Source organism: Denticeps clupeoides, chromosome 14, assembly GCF_900700375.1.
Source record: "Denticeps clupeoides chromosome 14, fDenClu1.1, whole genome shotgun sequence".
Classification (NCBI taxonomy): Eukaryota; Metazoa; Chordata; class Actinopteri; order Clupeiformes; family Denticipitidae; genus Denticeps; species Denticeps clupeoides.
In genome coordinates this window covers 10,110,769-10,133,890 of record NC_041720.1, presented here as the reverse complement: position 1 = coordinate 10,133,890, position 23,122 = coordinate 10,110,769, and the positions used below count along the sequence as shown (strand labels likewise).

General features: G+C 43.9%; 1 protein-coding gene across 8 annotated transcripts in view; it reads right to left on the bottom strand.

The window, feature by feature from the left end:
- Positions 1-23,122, bottom strand: part of lama2 (laminin, alpha 2) — a 123,111-nt gene that overhangs the window by 15,211 nt on the left and 84,778 nt on the right. For 5 of the 8 annotated variants that reach the window (XM_029002540.1, XM_029002542.1, XM_029002541.1 and 2 more), the window contains 17 exons: positions 19,784-19,908; positions 19,281-19,367; positions 18,497-18,552; positions 16,607-16,749; positions 13,809-13,907; positions 12,150-12,261; positions 7,938-8,100; positions 6,840-7,050; positions 6,307-6,423; positions 5,946-6,109; positions 5,192-5,330; positions 4,627-4,729; positions 4,429-4,545; positions 2,333-2,515; positions 1,440-1,445; positions 795-949; positions 27-170 (listed from right to left, as the gene is read on the bottom strand). In XM_029002540.1, the coding sequence (XP_028858373.1) occupies positions 27-170; positions 795-949; positions 1,440-1,445; positions 2,333-2,515; positions 4,429-4,545; positions 4,627-4,729; positions 5,192-5,330; positions 5,946-6,109; positions 6,307-6,423; positions 6,840-7,050; positions 7,938-8,100; positions 12,150-12,261; positions 13,809-13,907; positions 16,607-16,749; positions 18,497-18,552; positions 19,281-19,367; positions 19,784-19,908 (2,124 nt within the window). Of the gene's footprint in view, positions 1-26; positions 171-794; positions 950-1,439; positions 1,446-2,332; positions 2,516-4,428; positions 4,546-4,626; positions 4,730-5,191; positions 5,331-5,945; positions 6,110-6,306; positions 6,424-6,839; positions 7,051-7,937; positions 8,101-12,149; positions 12,262-13,808; positions 13,908-16,606; positions 16,750-18,358; positions 18,553-19,280; positions 19,368-19,783; positions 19,909-23,122 lie in introns of all 8 variants that reach the window. The other 3 variants (XM_029002539.1, XM_029002543.1, XM_029002545.1) reach the window with 1 other exon arrangement.

Genomic DNA, 23,122 nt, shown 5'->3' with positions numbered 1-23,122 from the left:
ATTTTTTTCATTCAGTTCAGACGTACATATTGGGCGCTTCCCAGATAGAAGAGCAGGTTGTCAGCGGTGGTGGTCTTCACGTTCAGGATGATGGTGTTGTAACGGCCCTTCTTGATGTCGGGTCGGTAGCTGCGGATGCAGTCTCCACCGGAGGACACAGAAACTTTAATCTGTAGAAAGTGGACAGAACGAAAGGACATACACAGCATCTCACTGTAAGTTTGTTCACTGATTTATCCTGACCAAGCATCATGCATCCATCTAGCATGTTTTCTTTAAACACATAAAATATTTATGTTAATTAGAAATACAGCAAAGAATATGAAACTTTGATGTGCTGCAACCACATCAAAACAGACCTTATTGGCATGAACTCTGTAATTAGCGGTGATCTGTGTGCATGTGTGTGAAGGGTTCGCATGCGTGTCTGTTTTAATGGGCTCATGTATTAATAAATAGTACGCCATGGCGTATGGGGGAGGGCACACTCTGCATTCTGTGTGTGTGTGAGGGTGTGTATGCGCTGTATGTTTTTACAGATAACCGTCCAATTACCATATTCACCTGAAAATAACAACCCTCAAAATTGTTCAGGTCTTACATTTTGGATCTGGACCAAAAACTGAATTGTGACAGATGATGCTGCATTATGATCATTTGCGGAGTGTTTTAATTAGTCATCAAACTGGGAAGCCGTGTGTTCAGTTGGGGTTTAGGAACATTTTTTGAAATACATTTAGCTTTTACTATTAGTACTATCTGTGTGTGTGTGTGTGTGTGTGTGTTAGACTCACCGAATTGGCCTGCTTGCGTGCCTGGTTGATGAGCTCTTTGATCTGGGAGATGTTTCTCTTCAGGTCCTCTTGCAGCTCCTTAATGGGCTTTAGCTTCTCCAGCAGCCGCTCCGCCTCCTTCTCCAGGTCCATCACTTTAGCCCCCGCAGCATGGACTACAGGGGGGGTTGGCGGGTGCAGGCCAGGCCAAAGAGGGGGAAAGAACGGTGTTATTTCAGTATAGCGCTCGGTGGTGCCATGGTGGCCTATTGGTCCGGTAAACATTTGCAGAGGGAGCGGGAGGCAGGAGAGAGAACTGTAGCGAGAGCAGCACCTTAACGACACTTCAGCATTAAGGCAAAGACAGAGCTCTGTTATTAGGGAGCGAGGCGACAAGAAAACGGCTCGGCTTTCGTCCTTAATTAGCATAATCCTTTTTTTTCTCGGATTTTTCTAGCACGCATTAGGATAACACGCTTAGCGAAGCTTTCAGCGGCCGTTCTTAATGCTGTTGAAGGGAAAACAAAGAGACAATGCCTCTTTAAGGGGTAAAAAAAAAAAAAAAAAAAGACAGGAAAGGCCTAAGTCTTCATGCAGCACTGATAGAGTTCTCATGCACAGGCTTTTACAGCAGGTAAAAATACGCTGACAAAGAAGCATACATACTTATCGCTGTGGATGTTCGAAAGACACCAGGGGACACAAAAAAAGGGGGGGGAGGGAAACACAGAACAAGACCAATGTGAGACAGAGCAAATACCCAGAATACAATGTGAATTTTGTTCGGCATCATATCTGTTTACACGCTAACATCAAAAAGAAAAGGTTTCCTTTGATTCAGTAACTGTTCACTGGGTCCTGACTCCTGGTGAACCTACTTTATTCTACTTTTTTTCCCAACAGAAGTGTTGTTTTATTGTATTTTGATGATGTATTGTGCTTAAATTAAAATATGTTATATAAAACACTACATTTACATTTACATTTACAGCATTTATCAGACCCCCTTATCCAGAGCGACTTACAATCAGTAGTTACAGGGACAGTCTCCCTGGAGCAATTTAGGGTTAAGCGTCTTGCTCAGGGACACAATGGTAGTAAGTGGGATTTGAACCTGGGTCTTCTGGTTCATGGGCGAGTGTGTTACTACCACTATTTTTGTAGTATAACATAAATAGATGAATTACATGGTATAGACATGGGATTATTTACCATTAGATACTAAGGTTATTATAAAAAATCAAAATTATTATTTGTTCTAGAAATGATGAATGTAATACTGTTTCAATTTAAAAATGGGTGGGAATCTAAAAGGCCAGCCTACACTTGCCAATTTCCCATTTCCCAGCGGAGACTCTTCCCCACCGCTACCTGGACAGACTCCTCAGTGAATCTCATTACGTCTGTCGGCAATTCAGAGTCACGGATTCATCTCTGATGAAAAATTGTTCAACAGCAGTACTGAGAACTTTCTGAACCCGTACACTCTGAATGCCAACATTTGCAAAACTGCACAACCCAGACTACCCATGGCGGCAACAACTGAACCCATCTCGTACTATTTTTCTCGGGGTCTTGGATCAGGTTGTTGGCCTTGCTGACGTCATCCTCCAGTTTGCTGTAATTTCGTTGCAGGCCCATGAGATTAAGGTTCATGTCCCCCAGCCTGGCCAGCACGTCGTTGGCAGTGTCGTTGGCCTCCCCTGCCTTCTCTTTGGTGCCCTGGACCTTAGCGGCGACGTCTAAAAAAAAACCAAAACAGCGTCAGTACGCAAAATTTATATGGATGCCGGTACTCAATGGTATTTACATCTTATATCTCATTATAGACTTATTACTTATAGTTTATAGCCTAGATAATTCAAACAGGTTAATTCTGAATATATTGTTCCTGTACCTTATTCACTTTACCTCCTGCAATTCTTTTCTACTATTTGAACTTGGTAAGATGCAAAACATTTACATTTACATTTACAGCCTTTATCAGACGCCCTTATCTAGAACGACTTACAATCAGTAGTTACAGGGACAGTCCCCCCCTGGAGCAACTTAGGGTTAAGTGTCTTGCTCAGGGATACAATGGTAATAAGCAGGATTTGAACCTGGGTCATAGTCGAGTGTTTTACCCACTAGGCTACTTCCACCAGCTGCATTTCATTGTATTTGTGACGCTCTGCACCGCCCCTGCTGCTGAGTACTAGCCTGAAGATTACAAACCACACCCGCCTAACACACTGCACCTCAGCACACTTCCATTTAGACCCCGCACTTCCTCCAGTCAGCGTCTGGTCTTTATGCCTACAAATGTGACTCTGTCTATGCGTGTTAATCTAGAGACTATGTGACTGAGATTTCCTGGGCCTCACGCCGCTGTTATTTATTTGTGCAATCGCCTTGCCACTTTCTGTGATGCCCAGGTGCCACTGGGCTTACCCAGTTGCCCATCATGGCCACTGAGCAAAGCACCGTCCCCACACACTGCTTAAAAGCAGAGGACACATTTCGTTGTGTCACCGTGTACAGTGCTGGAGTGGAGTGTGTCACAATGACAATCACTCCACTGTCACTTACCGGTTAATTTTATAAATCCTCCTGCAGGACACACTGGTTGGCCTGGTATTGCATTGTCTATATTGTTTAACACTGATTCACTGAATTTTTGTGGTTTGCCCATCGTGCCTTTTCGCACTTTGATATTTTTTATTTGTTTGTTTGTTTTTCTCAATGTCGATTGTATGCGCCTCATCTCTCCTTATTCGTCATGGCATTTCCCTGTGCTATCACAGTACTATGGTGGTCAAAATGGTGAAAGTAATGTCATATACTTTAATCTATTCTAATCTAATCTAGGCCACAGTGTGTTATACTGGCAGTGAAAAAAAAAACCCATAAAAACTTATATTACTCAGAAAAAAGTTCCGGGCGATCTAGTTCCACAGATCACCCCAGAGTTTCATAGATCACCCTTCATCAATGTCTTATCTTGCCGGACAACGTCGTTAATTGAGGTTGGTAGCAGATGTTAACCACTTTACATGTAAAAAGAAAAGCTTGGCAGGCAAAAATGATGAAAATGAGGCGCCATGGTGGTTAGAGACACGCTGTCAGTGTTCAGGATTCATGAGATACCGGCGTTCCCAGAAGACCAATCAGGACGCGAGGGAGGCGCTGACTGTGGTATGACCGTGTTACGGAAGAAAAGTGCCGAAACGGAAGAACATTCACTGTCAGATTGTATGTTATTTATGTATATATAAAAAAAAAGACCCTTTATTTAGACAGTTGATAATGAGAGGTAAATGACACCCTTTCCAGATCTATCTTTTGTTGAAAGATAGAAAAAAAAAAAAAAAAAAGATGCATTGCACTACACAGTGTAAGGAAACCTTGTGGTAGATTGACAGCGTGCACTCAAAGGGCAAACTTTTTTCACTCAGCTGTCACAGTGAGTTTCTGTTCAGGTTTAACCTGGACATGTGAGCTCTGGCTTCTGTCAAATCCGAGACGATGGCCTTCGACCTCATACCAGCGGCTCTGGCATCGATTGTCCGTCACTGGGACGTCTCCTCACACAGACAGGAGAACGCAGGTGTGTACGAAAGCAAGCTGCTTTTCTGCTCTTTAATTCCGGTTTGACATACAGTGAGCAACCCACCGTCAGGGATAGAGGCCAGCTTGGCCATGGAGTCCTTCAGGTCTTTCAGAAGGCCTGTGTTCTTCAGTCTGGCGGCTTTCGTTCGGCCTTGCAGATCTTTCAAATGGTCTCCGTTCTCTGAAATGCACAGACACAAGAGCACGTTGTTAGGTGCAAAACCTCTTAAACAATTGCACACTGAACTTCCACTCAGCCCACCTTTCACGTCATTCTGTAAGCCCTTGGCTTCATTCAGTAAGCGGTCACTCTTCTGAAGAGAGTTCTTGCCGTTGTCCTTCAGAGAACCCTCAGGTCCAGTGGCCTAAAGACAAAGCACAGGACAAATCTTCGTCTCAGCACCATCAGCCGTCTCTCATCTAAAACCCCCTTCTTCTCGGGCATCCAATCTGCCTGTAATTCGTTTTGAATTGTGTTTGGGGGGGAAAAGCTATCAGCTCAGAGCATATGGCTTCCATTTAGGTGTTTGACTGAGGGGGACGAGCGTCTCCACTTCTCTCCCTTACCCTGTTATCCTTCAGAGAGAAGAAGAAAGAGAGGAGTGGAGAAGTATAAAAAGAAAGTGTTCCTCACCTCCGTACACTCCTACTGCAGGAGGGCTGGGAATGATAATAGAGGAGACCGAGCGGGGACTTTGATCTCCAGAGCGTGACAAATGGAAATGAATGTGCTGGCGCTAAAGGTCTGGAAACCAAATCTTCCCTGTTCAGCAAATTAGTGGGACAGAGAAGAGAGTGTGTGTATGTGTGTGCATGTGTGTTCTCACTAGCTGAACAGCCTCGGTCCCGTGGGCCTTTGCTTCTTTGGCCACCTTGTCTGCCTCCTCAATGAAATCTTTGATGTTCTTGTAGGCATTGAAGGCCGCTGTGGCATTGAAGGAAAGGTTCTTCGCCTCGGCCAAGATGCTGGAAGTGGGAGAATTATGAAAGGGGCGGGGCTTTAAGGACAGGATTTTCTGTACTTAAGGCTGGGTGCAGTTCAACAAAGGAGTTTTTTTTCTAAACTGATGTGTGTCCATTAGGCTGATTTAGAATGTCCAATTTCAGTTTGTGCAATTTAAAGGTAAATTTATGCAAGATAATGGCAAAACTATAGATTTTCCATCTCACTTTTTTTGTCGAAACTCTCTCTCCAGTTTTTTGTTTTTTACACAGAAATCATGAGAAAACTGGGACTGTGCTTTTCTTCACCTCTCAGCTGCAGATAACTAGTCAGATTGCTTATGTTTATTTGCATATTATGTTATGCTACTATTTATGTATACACAGTGGGGAAGAAGTCTTTGGCAGCCGCCGATTGTGCAAGTTGTTCCACTTAAAAAGATGAGAGAGGTCTGTAAGGTCTCTTCAACTGTGAGACAGAATATAAAATATATATTTTTTGTATTTTTTTTTCAAAGAATGTATTTGTATAAAGTAAGCATTTCAAATAAAATAAGTATTTAAAAGAAGCATTTTATTCATGTTACCCACAGTGCACACCGTGTGTCCCATATTCAGCGCAAAGTGGGCGTTGCCTACCTGTCGAGGATGGTCGCTGACTTGTTGAGCTGGGACGCATGGTCCTCGGCCCTAAGGAGCAGACCCGGCAGGGTGTCCCCACTCAGTCCCTGGGTTAGCCGGTTCACCTTGTAGTCCAGCTGGTCATGCAGAGGGGTCAGCTCCCTGCCCATCTGCTCCAGGTCCTACACAGAACGCAAACGATCTCTTAATGAGGTGAAAACAAAGATATCGCTTCACAGCGTCGCTATTATCGCACAGGGTTGAACACGTTCTTAAAATAGTTCATTTCCATATGAAATTAAGTGAAGCAGGACCCACACTGCTACTAACAATTTGGGGTCTGCTGCTGAGGATAAAAAGTGCTGAGGAGGAGACCCACCTCTTTCTCCTGATTGATATTGTCCGCGAGCAGGTTGGCCTCGGCGAGCATGCGCTCCCCGTCGTCTAGCACCTGCTCCGTGGCCTTCTTCATCTCCCCGGCGGCCTTCCTCTTCCTCTGCAGGCAAAACAAACATTCTCCATGGGCCCGATCTGTGCAGCAATTGTCAGTGTCCATGTTTGTGTGTTCGTGCTGTACTCCTCTTCCCTACTGTGTGCACTTGTGTGTATATAAATGATAAACAACTCATTTATGATCTTAATGCAGATATATCATATAAGCTTATCGCAACATCTTTCGGTTGATCTATTCTGTATTCACTCCCTTGAGATGCTATTACTGAAAAGTCAAACTAAACTACCGAGGGGATGTCCCCAGGTGTGCAAACTTTATATACAGAAAGTGAAAACTTGAAAACATCTCAAGAATGTACTATATTTAATACCATTTTTATTCATTAGGCTATATATCAGATTTGAAAAAATGGCATATTAAACATGTTTCTGTGCCTGTGTGTGTACCCCCCCCCTGACCTCCAGGGTGTCCAGGTTGCGCTGGTTATTGTTAGACAGGCCATCAGCCTCCTTGATCTTGTCTTGTGCCTCTTTCAGCAGGTCCTGCGTGTCGCTGAGTTTCCGCTGGTGATCTGCCATCTTTTCTGCCACCTCCTGTTTCAGGTCTTCCGTGGCCTGGTGGGGGTCCCCAAACAGACGCTTCACTCTCTGGAACAGTGCCTCCGCCGCACTGGGCACAGAAAGCAAGAGAAACGCAAATCTGTGAATCTGAACAGTTTACACCTCAGGAACATGAGTCCCGTTTCACTGTGTACAAAACACACACGCAATCCAACCCAAAGAACTTTCTAGGGTGGTAGTAGCCTAGTGGGCAACACACTCGCCTATGAACCACAAGACCACAAAGTCACAGGTTCAAACTCGGCTTATTGTCATCGTGTCCCTGAGCAAGACGTTAGACCCTGAGTATCTCCAGAGGGACTGTCCCTGTAACTGCTTATTGATTATTGCTCTGGATAAGGAGTAAAATGTTAACGTTAAACATTCTGATATTCCATGGTGTAATAATGGTGACCAATACCAGCAAATAAATAATAAATAAGTAGAAATATACAGACAAATGTCTAATTAAAGTGTCCAAGAGCTTCCTTGTTCACCACGAGACCATTTTTCGAAAAGATATTTCATATTTTGATGTGCTGAATGTGAAGATGCCATGTGTCTGTGATATTTATCCCGTCTGGCCACTAGATGGCTCTCTTTGGTTTTGGAATGCCCCCAAATTGCAATTCACTGCTACGCTAATTTGATTAGAAGGAATGTTATTCCTTGCACCCACCTCAGGCAACCTTTAATTAGTTCATTAAGATTTTACATAAGAAAAAGGAAAACTTTCTTCATTTGGCTGGGCTCTTCTCAACCACAAAATGCTTTAGTGAAAGCACAAACAAGCGGGCAAACACACAAATTACTCCACACAAGGTAAAATGAAGTGGAAAAAACAGTGGAAAATAAAGTTCAGGCAATGGCAAAAGCAGTTTAGCATATTCATGAATGTATGTATATTCTGTATGTATGGGAGGTATAATGGAGGTGAGGTGAGGTAAGGGGGCATACCCAAGCTCTTCCTCAGCTGTGAACTTCTTGCCGGAGAGCTGCCGTTTGCGTATGTCTGCCAGCATGGCTTCAATCTCTCTGTGCATCTCATTAAGACTCTTTTCTGGAACTCCATTCCTGCTGCCTAGAGTGGAGTTCAGCTCGTGGGCCTTATCCTTCAGAGCTACACACACACGGACACACACATACACATTAGATTGCATCTTAACATACAGCTGCATTGCCAGTAGGTCAGACTGCACAAGTCTACAGATATTTTTATTCCTTGTAAACCCGAGAGTGAGCAGAGAAAATCCCCTTTTTACATCTGATTAAAATGATCTAAGGATTTCCTCTAATTATCCCCTTTCAGGTGATCCCATCTGACCTTGTGAGTGCAGCTATGCTCAATTTAAAACCCCCAGCATTTCCAACATGGGGAGCACGTGCCTTTGACTTCACTAACCTGGAGTGTTCAGAGTTTAGGACGGATGGATGGAGATTCTCCAGATTTCCAAAATAACATTCTCACAACGTGCAGGGAATGTTTAAAAAATGTTTAAACCTGTTAGACAGGTCTCTCTTCAGTTCCGAGCTACAGCCAGTGATGAGAGGAGCTCAAAGGCACGGAGAACAAAGTCACTCAGCTGAGGAGGATGTGTGCCCCTCCTCCTGATTAAAAAAAATATAAATTCTCATTTGCTGCCTTAGTTTTTGTCCTTTCAGGTCTATTCAAAGAAATTCAAATTTTGCTTAGCAGGCTAACATACTTTAATCAAATTAATTTAGTCTTTGAAATCAAAACTCAATCAAGCCGTGTTCCAAAAAAAAAGGGTTACTCTGAGGATTCTCATTTAAGTATAAATCATGCAATTGAAATTAAAATGAAGCATAATTAGATGCGTGCCTCAAATTCCAGAAGAGTTCAAACATAAACAATTTAATATGATTACAAAGACAAAATGCACACCTATTTCAAAATCCCTGCTTGAGATAATTGCACACTGCATTTCAAAGGCAATTAAACCCTTTAAGGTGGACTGAATCATCAGATTTGATCTCATTTAGAAAGAGTTTAAAACTCTAGTTTCCGAATCATTCTGACTGGATGAATGGCAATGGAGTGATGGAGACAGTAAGAGTCTCTCTTGAATAGGTTCAATCATTCCAGTTGGGAAAATTGGGGTACCGTTCATTTAAAAGTAAGAGATTTGTACAGCATCAGAAAGGGGGCAGTATTTCCCCAGAATGACATGGACCTACAATGTGAACTACAGGACGTTGGCAGCTATATCTTATATATAAGTTGCGGGGGACAGAACCACAAATAATCATGCATCTTATTTGGGGGCAGTGGTGGCCTAGCGGTTAAGGAAGGACCGTCCCCACACACTGCTCCGCGGGCTCCTGTTTTGGCTGCCCACTGCTCACCAAGGGTGATGGTTAAAAGCAGAGGACACGTTTCAATGTGTGCCCCGTGTGCTGTGCTGCAGTGTATCACAATCACTTCACTTTATCACTTTATTTCAGGTGGCTCAGAAAAAAGCTTTAGCAGCAGACATCTGTCGGTATGGAGCTGCAGTCTTTTTGTTTCATAAGCCATTTTGACCAACATCTCTCTTCCACAAAAATCATGTTGTTTGTTTTGGCAAATGAATTACCCATGATTCTCCAGTGACGCAGTTAAATTGAAGCAGCGGCACAAAGAAAAAACATTTTAACAAGCACCATTAAAATGCTTGGTTGAAAAACTCATCTTAATAGAGATGAATTCCGATAATTCTATCAATTATGCAAAAATAATGATGGTCTGCTGAAAAAATCTGCTACACTTGGTATCACCCTGGCAGTATGAGGCAGGTCAGAACACTGCTAGCTGAAAATAGCAAAACAAGAAACCACATCAAAACAGTAATTTTCTTGATATCATTGGAAGGTCAAAAACTTTTACACCTTGCACAATATTATCAGCGTCATCTGAATTGACCTGTCCTTGGCCAGCTTGCAGTGACCGAGTGCATTGTCTACATTTACATTTACATTATTTACCAGACGCCCTTATCCAGAGCGACTTACAATCAGTAGTTCGAGGGACAGTCCCCCCCTGGACACAATGGTAGTACGTGGGATTTGAACCTGGGTCTTCTGGCTCATAGGCAAGTGTGTTAACCACGCCTCAGCCACGGCGACCAGGAATATCACACGATCGCACACACAAGCACGCCGCCCCCTGTGAGCACCCTGTTACGAGCCAGCTCGGGGGTTGATTAAGCTGCCTCTGTCCTCATTAATTACGGCCTCCCTCATTAGCCCAATCAACCTCCCTGTTAAAAGCCAGGCAGAAGGTCACCGCCCAACACCGCCTTATCACAGAGCCCAGGGCAGCGCCGGTCCACCACCTGAAACCCCGGCAAGTACCACCTCCATTTTCACTAACCACAGAGCCTATGTTTGCCCATTTTTTCCCCCCAGCTCCTTTCCTCCTTGTTCCACCCCCCCTCTCGAGGCTCTACCTCTTTCGGGGCCTGCCAGAGGCATGCTGGAAGTCGGGGTCTGAGCAGGATGTTTTTTCCTTTTCATGTCTTCAGGCACCGTTGCCCCAGGCCCACTTGCTGGGGGTTCATGCTCCGGTTGCCAAGCAGAGTAGTCGTGAGATGAAATTTTGCTGAATTGAGCATCAGTACCTGGCCACAAATCTCATTTACTGTGACCAGTCGAATTGTGATGACTGCCATGTTTGGTAGCCTGGAGACCAGGGTTCAAGACTGGATGTGGTGACTGCTCACCCCACTCACTACATATGGGCCACTAATTTCAAGCTGGATATAAACTGGATATATCCTATATAAGTAAACAAGAAAGAAAAATGATCTGTAATTACTGAAGATCTTTAAATTTAAGTGGGTGTAAACCATCAAGAATGAGGAAGTTGCATGAGATCAATCATATGGCTGGTCCCATTTTAAACTTTTCTAAAAAACATAATTATGGTCATGTTCTGTGTTAGATTCTAGATAGATTAGATAGAAGTAGCTTGAAGAATGGTCATGGTGCCAGATGTGGGCTGAGATAGGTGGATCCATGTGTGAGGGAACCCAGAGATGAGTGAAGCACCGGTTGGATGGGAGACATATGGCAGGGGATGTTTGATGGATGCACATGGGAATGCTTCCTGAAGTTTGATGGCACGCCCTCACCAAAGATGAGGATTACAACGAAATAACACATGCAAAGAAAAAAGCAAAGAAAATGAAGTGATTGATATTGTGAAACATTGCAGCACAGCACACGGTGACACAATGAAATGTGTCCTCTGCTTTTAACCATCACCCTTAGTGAGCAGTGGGCAGCCATGACCGGCGTTCGGGGAGCAGTGTGTGTGGACGGTGCTTTGCTCAGTGGCACCTTGGCGGATCGGGATTTGAACCGGCAACCTTCTGATTACGGGGCCTCTTCCTTGACCGCTAAGCCACTACTGCCCATTTACAGACATAACTTGCAAAGAGACAAAAAACATTACAAAAATTATGTAGACAGAATAGCAAATGTATTTGTCCTTGTCAGTCAACCATCCTACATTCAGTTTCCATTCAGTTTCAAATTCCTTTGCTCTTTGTCTCCATCACAATGCCATATGGCATTTCCTTCACCCACAAATGTCCATCTTTTGTCATTATTAAACAATCGTCCCCTCACAAAGCCCCATAAACTCGGAAGCATACACATGAGGGATTTCTGGGACATTGTAGTCCATCCAGACAAACCACAGTTCATCAGATTATATATAAGAACAATTAGCAACATTATGCCAATTTTTCATTCACAATTTCAATTTGTGTAACTTGACCGTGAGTAGAAAGACCAAGGGCTTACACCACATACAATGCTGAATGTCATATTCCATCATTGTCTAGGTGAGAACTTGGGGCGATGCAAATGCGGCAACTGTCAAAGGGAATGTTGCATATGGCTGCGTGACCCAGTGTTCACGGTACGTAGAATGTCCGCGTAGCTAGGCCATGGATGCCTAGCTACAAACGAACACTACTAACAATTTGAGGTATTGATTGACGTCTTGATTGAAAAACTTATGTGTGTTTGCATGAACCTGCAATAAAATGTAGCTTTCAGAAAAACGCAAACATGTACCTGAGCTGAACTGGAAAATGTGATCTCCCCTGTTGACTAGCAGATTTAATCACAACTGTGTTCAGTGTGCGTGTGCGCATGTACCCTCTGCAGCCAGCAGTGTGTTTCTGACGAAGAGCTCCAGGTCTTCAGCTCGCTTGTGGATGCGTTCGGCGTCTGCGCCCGTCTGCTCTCCATCTGCCGACACTTTCGTGGCCTGCGTAACAGAAATCCACCGCATGAAGCCCACCGGCACACAGAACGGTGCTCTGTTCTGATACCACGTTCCCCTAATCCAGGAAATGAAACGCATTTTAATCAAAAGTTCGTTTTGGGTGAAACAGTGAGACCTTCGCACTTTTTCGGACGACACTGCAGCCACATTTGCGATAAAGAACGTGAAGCTGAGACCGAAAACAAATATTTAACAGAATATACAGACGATCCTTGGTGTGGTAAACCTGCGGGAACGGTGTAAATCCTTACACACCCTGCACAGTTCTGAATACCCAACAGGTGAATGCACCGCAGTGAAGAGCACGGGGGGTCGCTACTCGAAATTTTAGTATTTAACGGTAACGGTGACAAATTAACCCGGCTCAACAAATCCCATAGTGAGTCGTTGTACTTAGAGTTACCAGAGAACGGCATAACAGAACAACGGGGTGACTCAGAAAAAGAAAAAGAAGCTGGGGTGGATGAAAGGAGGGAGAGACGAGCGTAATCAGAACGGGGTAACAGTCGAAAAGAGAAGGATGCTGCAAGGCTCGAACACACAGGCCGCAGTTCCTCCAATGCAGACTTTACTCTCTCGTCGCCCTCCGCTAATGACACAGCACCCGCTCCCCCGCTCCATTAATGCAGCCGTCGCTCGGGGGAGCAGGAGAAGGTGGAGCCCCGAACGCTGCGGTTTATTCTTGGATGCGAGGAGCCGGGAACAGGAACGCTGTGACGAGTAATATCCCTCAAGGCACCCGAGGCTGAAGTAACCTTTTCCGAGAATTTGTAATGAATTACATATTTCTGTGAGTGTGGGTAACTTTACACACAATCTACATTAATCGTGACCCACAACACCTGCTGCTTGGGGACATTCTGGAAGTCCCAGGGAGGGGAAAAGGCTAAATGGGGAAAAATAGGTATTAATTACAGTTAAGGATTAGGTAAAGGAGGTCATCTTAATCTTAAGTAAACACTTCATATGCATTTGAGGGTGTGTGCATGTTGTAAAAAATGATAGTGATTTCATAATAAAAGATAAACCTTAAAAAGGTTTGTCTTTTGGTTACAGAACTTCAGGGTATATTTAGATTTTGCCTTAATACAGAAGTTATATAGTTACCAAGTTGACAACCATGAACCCATGAAAATATCGACCATATTTCACGGAATACGGAAATCCATTTAATAATGGTAATAAGGTAAACGGTTTAAAATCATTTAAATGAAGAGATTAAATCAAGAACAATATAATGTATTTCATCTATGCACATGAAAAAATACAAAATACAAGTCACATTTGGTGCCAAATAAAGAATTTCTTTCTTTCTTTGTTTTGCTCTTACCTATTCCCCAAATGTAAGATGTATTTTGAAAGATGTGTAATTTCTCCACAAACGTATGTGTTTGTGTGTGTGCGTGTATTTGAGGCTGGTAGCAGCAGAATGATCTAAAAACCAGAAAACCCTCCTGCTGCTGCTGCCGCCTCCTGAGCAGTGTGTGTTCTGAACGCCGTCTCCTTGTTTGTGCGAGTGCGTGTCCTACCCTGCTGAGCAGCTCGTCCATCTCCGTCACCAGGCTGCCCAGGTTACTGTCAGCGAGCTGCAGAAGCCTCTCTGGCCCCCTCTGTGGCGACAGCATGTGCTGCAGCAGGACGACAGGAGATCCAAGCGTGTTAATGACAACAGCGTCTGCAGGAACCGCAAGATCACCTGCGGCGGCACTTTATAACATCGGGGGTCAGTAAAGTGGTCAGCGGAGGTCTGGTGGTCAATGAACACAACAATCAGCCAGCCACCACCGACCTGCAAAACCTGCTGCTTTCACAAGGGACTGAACGTGAAATTAGTGACTGAAGTAATGATGGAAACCAAAGCCACCACGTGGCTAGTGCCCATCCTCACATGGATAAAGAGATACTTAATTAAATCGAATTTGTATGAATGTACAACTGTAATTATAAATGTAAGTGCATAGGGTGAAGTGTGAAATAAGTCATGTATTTAACAATTTGTCATTAGAAAGCATCATATTTGATGTGCCATTTGACAATTCCATATGGGTAAAATTGTCTATTTGTACAGAATCATGAGATTTCTGTGCAATTCCCACCTCAAATTGACATAAATCAAAAAGGTGCCAAATGAAAAAAGTAGAATTAATAGATTTTTACAAGAAGTCTGACATGACCTGCAGGGCTCTTGGGTCTGCTGATGCCGACCTTGGGATGAGAACATCAAATAAACAAATGAATATGAAATGCATCTAATGTATGCAGTAAAGAGGCAGACACCAAGGAGGTCAGAGGTCATTAGTAATGAACAAGGAGAATTAACTCCTCTGAAAAGTGAGACAAAGTACGATACAAAAAAGGCAATGTCGCACACACACACACACACACACACACTCTCACACAGCCCGAGGACACAGTCGTATGGCCCTTCTCCCTCATTTAAACTCCCAGTCCCAGCTTCATCTATCACCAGGCCGCCTGGCGGATAGACAGCGCCACGCAAGGCCTCTCAGCAAAGGGCATCATGTCGCCGGCTCCCGCCTCCACGTGCCACGTCCCCCCAGCACCAGGACGCCTCCTGACTCCCCTCTTCATCTCCCCTCTCTCAGCCTCCCACCGCCACTCTGCCCTTTAGCAATAATCTGCATCTTTGTTGTGGCTAATCTCTTGGCCCATCTTCTCGAGCGCCTATTTATTTTTATCCGCCCGCTCCCCCGTGTTATCGCCGCCGCCGCCGAGGAGCCTTTGAATGTCGGTTTGGAGAGCGGGACCGGGTGTGTCTGAACGCGTGGGTGTGTGTGTGTCTGTGTGAAGCAGTGAGTCCGCCGCCGGCTTTGTTCTCGGCGCAAGACATCAGAAACAGCGCTGCTGAGACGCTGCGATTGTCTGGGGGAGGGCGGGTGCGAGGCAGATGGGAAGGAAAGACGCGGCGGCTCCCTTTGAGCCGGCCATCACCGAAACAAACAGGTCGAACTGAGGCCACCTTCTCCAGGTGGCGACTATAACCACAAACACATTTGTTCACACACAAACCAACTTACTGAGATAAACAGAATCCAGCTACTCCCCCTAATCCCTAATCTTATTCTGGATGTAACAAAACTGAACACAGCCTTGTCCAAAAACTGAACTGAAAAAAAAACTGAATACCCCTGTAGTCGTGCCATCCCATCCTCAACCGGGTCGGTGCTCCCATACACTTGACCCTTGACCCTTGACCTTTTGATTATTCCATTTTATGTTGTCTACCTTAAGTCTACTTGTTTCCCGGTATATAGGCCTACTCCTTCAGTACACCTTCTCGTTCAATGTGTTTATATTTTTTTCATGACCATTTTCATTGGTAGATTCTCGCTGAAGGCATCAAAACTATGAATGAACACATGTGGAGTTATGTACTTAACAAAAAGTGGAGACCTGACCTCCACAGTCACCGGACCTGAACCCAATTGAGATGGTTTGGGGTGAGCTGGACCGCAGAGTGAAGGCAAACAGTCCTTCAAGACTGTTGGAGAACCATTTCAGGTGGCGACCTCTTGAAGCTCATCGAGAGAATGGCAAGAGTGTGCAAAGCAGTAATCAGAGCAAAGGGCGGCTATGTTTTGAGTTATTTCACCTTTTTTTGTTAAGTACATAACTCCACATGTGTTCATTCATAATTTTGATGCCTTCAGTGAGAATCTACCAACGTAAATGGTCATGAAAATAAAGAAAACACATTGAATGAGAAGGTGTGTCCAGACTTTTGGCCTGTACTGTATATGTCTTGTCTTCTGTCTGCACGGGACGTTTGTGTGTTAGGGTAAAGGATGCTAAACACAGCGCTATGCGCTAGTGTGAGGTCAAAGGCAATCTCAGGATAAAAAAATACATATATATGTAAAACGCTCGGTAGTTATCTGTATCTTGAAGAAGAGAAACTAACCAGCCTTTTTGTTGCCGTGTAATTATTTCTGCCACCCAGAAAATTATATTTAATGGTGTTTTTTTTTTTTCCACAGATCTTAAAATGGGATTAGCCGTGACAGCTCATTCTGGATGATTTAAAGCCGTGCCCATCAGCACATCACATGCATAAACATCATTAAAGATCAAGTTTCTTTTTTTGACCTTACACTAATGATAAAGCAGTGCTTAGCCTCAGTTTGGACCCCATTTCTCTAGTTGCAACTGCGCATCTTGCATCTTGCTTGAAATCATGACAAACACTGATACTCCTTTTCTCAGTGGCTCCCAACAAACTCTCACCTAGCTTTCCAGGCTTGTGATTTATATAAAAAAAGATGATCGGCGAGTTTTCAGCGATTGGTGCGGATAATTGTAGAGGTACCTTGAGTTCGTCCGTCATGTTCTCAAAGCGGTACAGCACTTTGTAGGGTGGAGGCAGGGGGCCAGTGAGGTTGACGCTGTTGACGAGACGATGGAGTCTGTCCATGTCACTGAGTAGCAGGCCACTGCAGTCGTCATCGCAGGCTGGATGAAGAAAAACACACAAGCACACACACACACCCACACAGTAAGGATGGAGGAATGGAGATAAGAATGAGGCTGTATGTGTGTGTGTGTGTGTGTAACGTGAACTTTATGCTTTCTCCTTGGATGATGTCGCATTGATGAAACAAATACTTCCTGACTCTGCCACGGATGTCGGAAAACAAAGCCTGGAGGGGTGCATGTTTGTGCGTTTTCATGGCTTTGTGTGTGTATTGAACAGGGGTGGACAGGGTGGTAACGGCTCGCTGCACAACCATGCTTCAGGCAATAAATGTGTGGGTCAGTCACACATATACACACACACACACACACACACACACACGCAGTTTCACTAGGGTGATAACTATGTCAACAACCAAGTAGAGGAACATGCATGAGTGTGTGTTTAAGTCCAGGACATGGTCCTTGCACGCGCACATACACACACCTTCATGCAATTACCCAGGCCACCGGTGCTCCTTCAAAAGAAACAAACCTCTTTGAGAGGATAAATAACACTTGAAAGTAGCCATTTTCCATCTAGCAACCAAGCTGCACCAAATCCCGGAGCTTCTGTGCCCGCTTCAGATTAAACACAAGCGGAGGTTCGGGCGAGGTGGGCGGCGGGGAGAGCAGGAACTCAAGCGTGAAATTTAACACAGAGTGTGAAACGGCTTTCGGCGGCCCATTATGAGTGTTCGACATGCCACAAGCGATTGGGAAGAAGAAAAAGAGAGAGAAAAAAAAACACATACACACACACACACAGACTTCGACAATCATCAAGAGCATGTGAATTTTTTTTTTTTTTTCTATGGCCCGGAGCTTTCCATTTCATTCAGGGTCTGAAATATGAAATGCGGCAGCCCCACTTTCAGCACTGGTCTTTAATGCACACACACAGACACACAGTGCCAGTGTGAATGCACAGAGTGTGTGTACAGTGTGTACCATTTTGATAGACAGTGTCCTTACACACACAGCATCAGGAGACATGCGTCCCTCCACAGCACCCAATAAGCCCCCAAATTTTGTTACCATCCTCCTAGGCAGGGGAACTTGTTTGACCTCAGCGGTGTATCTGCAATGAGCTAAAGGTGTCACCATGACCAAAAAAAATACTAATGTTCATATTTCTAATATTGAATGCCAGCCAAATCACAGTTCATTCCTTCAAGCAATGAGCAATAATCATTTAGATAATAATGAAATAAAGGAAGTGAAGAATGAAATATTGCATGAGTGGAGAGGTTTTTATACATGTGAATAACTGCAATCCATAAAAATACAACCATCCATGATCAACTGTATTTTGAAAGATTTTCCTCAACATGAACGTTAAGAAGCACCAACAGATTAACACATAATTTGCCAAAATGTACCTTATAATATCTATCGGCCAATCAGGATCTAACAATCAGCAAGACCATGGTGTAAATGTATTTAGACAGATCAAATTTGATGTAAAAAAATGTACACATCATTTAGGAAAATGCATTCTATTCTAAAAAGTGCTTATTTTGCAATTCATTTGACATTTATTGGAACAGTTGTGTATTTGTATGATATTTTCCTTTGTGTAAAGTGTTAGAAAGTTATTGTTACGTACACACAATCCCAGCAGGCCCACACACATGCCTCTCCATGCAGCGGTCACACTTCAGTCCCGTGGCCCCGGGCCGGCAGCTGCACTGCCCTGTGCGGCCATCGCAGGCGTGGGCCAGCGCCCCCACCAGGTCACACTTACACTCCTCACAGTGGCCGCCTGGTGCCCGCGGGTCACCGTGGTAACCAGTAGCACACCTGCACAGGGAGAAGTGTGATTCATGATTAGCTTTGGTATGTGATTAACATGTGTCCGTAGAAACACACTGCTGATGCCTGTATGAATGAATGAATGAGCTTATGTGGAAAAGTGTCAAGAAATAATCACATTTACATTTACATTTACAGCATTTATCAGACGCCCTTATCCAGAACGACTTACAATCAGTAGTTACAGGGACAGTCTCCCTGGAGCAACTTAGGGTTAAGTGTCTTGCTCAGGGACACAATGGTAGTAAGTGGGATTCGAACCCGGGTCTTCTGGTTCATAGGCGAGTGTGTTACCCACTAGGCTACTACCACCCTGTATCCCATCATTTAGTGTCAGACCTTCTTCAATTTTATATTACATTCAATGAGCCCTCTCAGGTAATCAATAAGCCAGGTATAATTATAGTATAATTATGCTGGCCAGTCCAGCCAATGTGTTGTTCTTCAATTTCTTTTCAGCAAGTTATTGCATTCAGAATTAAACCATACAAATATGAAAGGCAGTCAAACAGCCCCATCTGGACTCAACTTGCTGGTCTTCATATGAGAACCCTGGTCCTCTGTAACACCAGCATGATATTCAGCTGTTAGCTCTGCCTCACTTCATTTCTGTGTGTGTGTGTGTGTGTATGACCTGTGTTAGATGTCATCTAAGACCCTAACCCTAACCCTTCAGTTTGGCAAAATGTGTTGAGTCCACAGGCTGCATGTCTCACCGTTCGCAGTATTTTCCCTCATACCCCTCTGGGCAGGCGGTGCAGCGGTAGTCAGAGAAACCCTCCGTCACACAGGTGGGGCTGAAACTACAGAGAAACCAGAGAGTCTGAGTGTGGGAGGTTCGGGGTGTGACTGTGTGTTTGACTATATACTGAATGTTTGTGTGAAATGGAGGTGATTGTGTGCGTGGGAATGTCTGCATGTAAATGTGTGCGTTCTGCTGAGGTCTTATTTATGTGCTGGAAATGGGTGTTGGAATATGAGTGTGTGGCTGACTGTGTATCTGTATGGTTTTGACAAGCATGCTGGTCTGTATGTGTGTGGGTAGGAAGCGACTATGTGTGTCCCAGAATGTGTGTGTATGTACCTGTGAATGTGTGAGTGTGCATGTTTGCTTAACTGCACGTCTATTTATATGAGATAAGGGCATGTGCTCTTTTTTTTTGCTTTTTATGACACTGTATGCATGTAACGCATGCATAGTGTTTTGCATGCTTATTACTTGTTTTCGGGATTGGTGAGGGGACAGCCGCAGGGTTTGCAGTCATCGGGGAGGCCACGCACCACGCCATAATAACCAGGAGCACAGCGCTCACATTTGTCCCCCACTGTGTTGTGCTGACAGTTCTGCAACACGAAAGAGACGGAGATGAAAAGAAAACACAAAAAGAGGGTGTCAAGAGAGAAGGAGAATGAACACACAAAAATCCATTCCAATTTGCAGAAGGCTCAAGAGAATAGTAATTATCATAGAACACAATTTAATTAAGAAATGCTCTTTATTTGTCCTTGCACAGGAAACTTTTCAGAACCTGTGGAGCCAGCCAAGTCCCATGAGAAAAATGGCATTACAATCATTGGCCACTTTATTACAATGTACCTAAACTCTCTCTATGTGTAAATTAGAAACAACAACACAGCTTGTATTGGGATGTTCTAGTCTGTAACTGGCTGGATAGCTTTACACCCTATGAGTCTGATGATCTCCCTCCACAACATGTCAGCCTCACTGCCCTAAACTCACAGCCCTAAACCATAACTAGTCATATTTGCTCCTCTGGTCAAAAAACATTGATGGGTGAGTGACTGGATTTACTACATTTACAACAGCATGTAGCAGACACCATTATACAGAGCGATTTATAATCAGTAGTTACAGGGACAGTCCCCCTGGAGACACTCAGGGTTAAGGTTCTTGCTCAGGGACACAATGGTAGAAACTGGGGTTTGAAACTGTGACTTTGTGGTCTCCTGGTTCATAGGTGGGTGTGATTCTCGATAGGCTACTACCACCCTAGACTCCAGTCTAGATTCTAGAGGAGTAGATGGGAATAGATTTAAAATGCATACGTAATAAATTGGCCCACAGGTTGTGCAATTGATTCTTTTTGTTCTCAAAAATGCAATTGTTGGGATTGTTGCAAGTGTGTGGTGGTGTTTAGTAGAATTTTTTTTTTAATATTTGCAAAATACTGAAAAGCATTGATTATAAAATATTTTGTTCTCTTTTTTTTCCTTTCTTTTCCTCGTGCATTTATGATGCGAGACAGCGAATGCTCCAATCAGCCAATGGAAGCTGCAGCCTACTGATCCGCAGCATTCCAAGGCTTTCATTAACTTCTTGTGTACCTCAATTACCCAAATTACCTTGTACACACTCATTTAACATTTTCAATTTGCAAACTCTGTAAAAATGCAAATGATATTGTTATTAGAGCAAATGCAAATCAGGCAGACTGAGTCAAAAAAACAAAAGGCATGACTTGGGGTGTGGAAATGTCCGGGGTTTGAACCATCCGACTCACAAGCTCCTGCACTGCAGCAGAGTCGAGTAACATGAATATCTCATGTTTTTCTCTGTTGTTTGTTTCAGAGTGGATTGCAGGACCTGCTTGTTTTTTACCTTTTGAATAAAAACTCTTCTCTCAGATATTTTTCAGTTATTCACCAGCACACACAACAGTATGTGAACTTTTAATGGAACGACAAGATACCCAGGATCGCTCCTTAGGGCCATAGCCCTCCCAATCCACCCCTTGCATGGACGTCAAGGAGCCGATGGACGATGTAGGTGAGGGAGCTATCCACCAGGCGATAAAGAGGAGGACTAGGGGGAGGGGGCACCAAGGCCAAAATATAGGGCTGACACGCATGGAGTGGGGCAGGGAGACTTGGTCGGAGGAAGGTGGACCAGGTGGAAGGGTGGGCAGAACAGTTACAGTGTAGATATTATAAGCTTCCGTGGTGTCGTACTACCTCTTGAAGAGTGTGGTTTGAAGTTTGCACTACCGTCGGAAAGCGACAAAGCAGGCAGCCTTGGTGAACCAATCTACCATCGTTAGGAAAGGTTGTCTTGCCATTGGACAAAAGCACAGGGGTAGAGCTTCTGGTTTTTAGGGGTTCTCTGCAATAGGACAGCCCCATGAAGGTCGGTTTGCCCCTCAGCAAGGAGGTCATGGGTTGGGCAACTTGACTGTAGTTTGTAATGCATTTGGCTGGACCCATTGCCACACCTCGAGGGCTCAGCTGGAACCCCAGGAAGGAGGTGTTGGGTACTTTTCTGCCGAGTTCATACAGTCAAAGCGTGAAACAGATGTCACAGGTGCAGGACCATGTGGGCTGCAGGGGCAGGTAGTCGGGACGTCAGGAAGAATCATTCAGCAACAGCGAGGGAAGATGAAACAAAGGAGAGAGCATGCAGAGAATCTTCGTGGGCAAACAACAGAACAGGCAAGGATAATCCAAAACGGAAGTCAAGAACAAGTCGACCTGATGTGAAGCTTGGTCAGTCTGAAAACACTTGCAGAATGGTCTGTTTATAGACCATGCTGAGCCCTTCCCCTTCTGGTTTGGCGACCCTGTGGGCAGTCGCTTGTCCTCTGCAGGAATGGCGGCTGTGACAATAATATTTTATTAATGTCGTTACCTGACTTTGCGGGGTGCTCTGGGTGTTCCAGTCCGGAATATTGGAATTGACTGTGTGTATTCCCGATGCCCTCATTGTGTGCACCCGGTGTAAAGTGTATAAATGTAGCCTCATTGTGTCTAGTCATCATCGGGTCATTATGTTTTTATATTGTCATGTGCCTGTTAACGTGTTCCTGTGTGCGTTGTTGTGAGTAAATACCCTGTTTTTGAGAGTTGTGCGAATGAGTCCTTTTTCCTTCCCTGCACTGTGCCCAATTACACAAAAGGCCATATAATATAACTCACTACAGAATTATTATTATTACAACAATAAAATAATTATTGATCATTTACACATACATCACTCTAGATTGCTCTGACCTTATCAAAGCATGTTATTGTAAAAAGTACATACAGTATATATGTATGATACATACACCATATTAAGTATCTTTTGACTCACCTCAGTGGAAAACATAACAGCAGTAGTAACAATAACAGTAATAACTAGTAACTACATAAAATGTCTTCAAAGCCTAACTGCAAGCATTTTAACTTTATGGAAAAAAGAATAAGAAAAAAGTATAAGAATATTAATAATGTACATATTTACCTTATTCTAGTCATTTACAAACGTATGTCAACAGTAATATTTATAAATATTACTGTATTACTGTAAATGTACAGTCTCTGACAAAAGTCTTGTTCCTTATCTATTTTGTAGAAACACCTGCTATTGGTGTTAGAAATAGCTCATATCAAAGGCTAAAACAAATTTAACTGCAAATACAAAAACATGTCAGCTGTGAGATCCAAATTTAATATATTGTATAACTTCCATGAGCTTGAAGGACTGCATCCGGTTTGGCAAGGATTCATACAATTTATTGATGAAGTCATAATGAATAGCAAAGAAAGCAGTCTTGCATGCCTC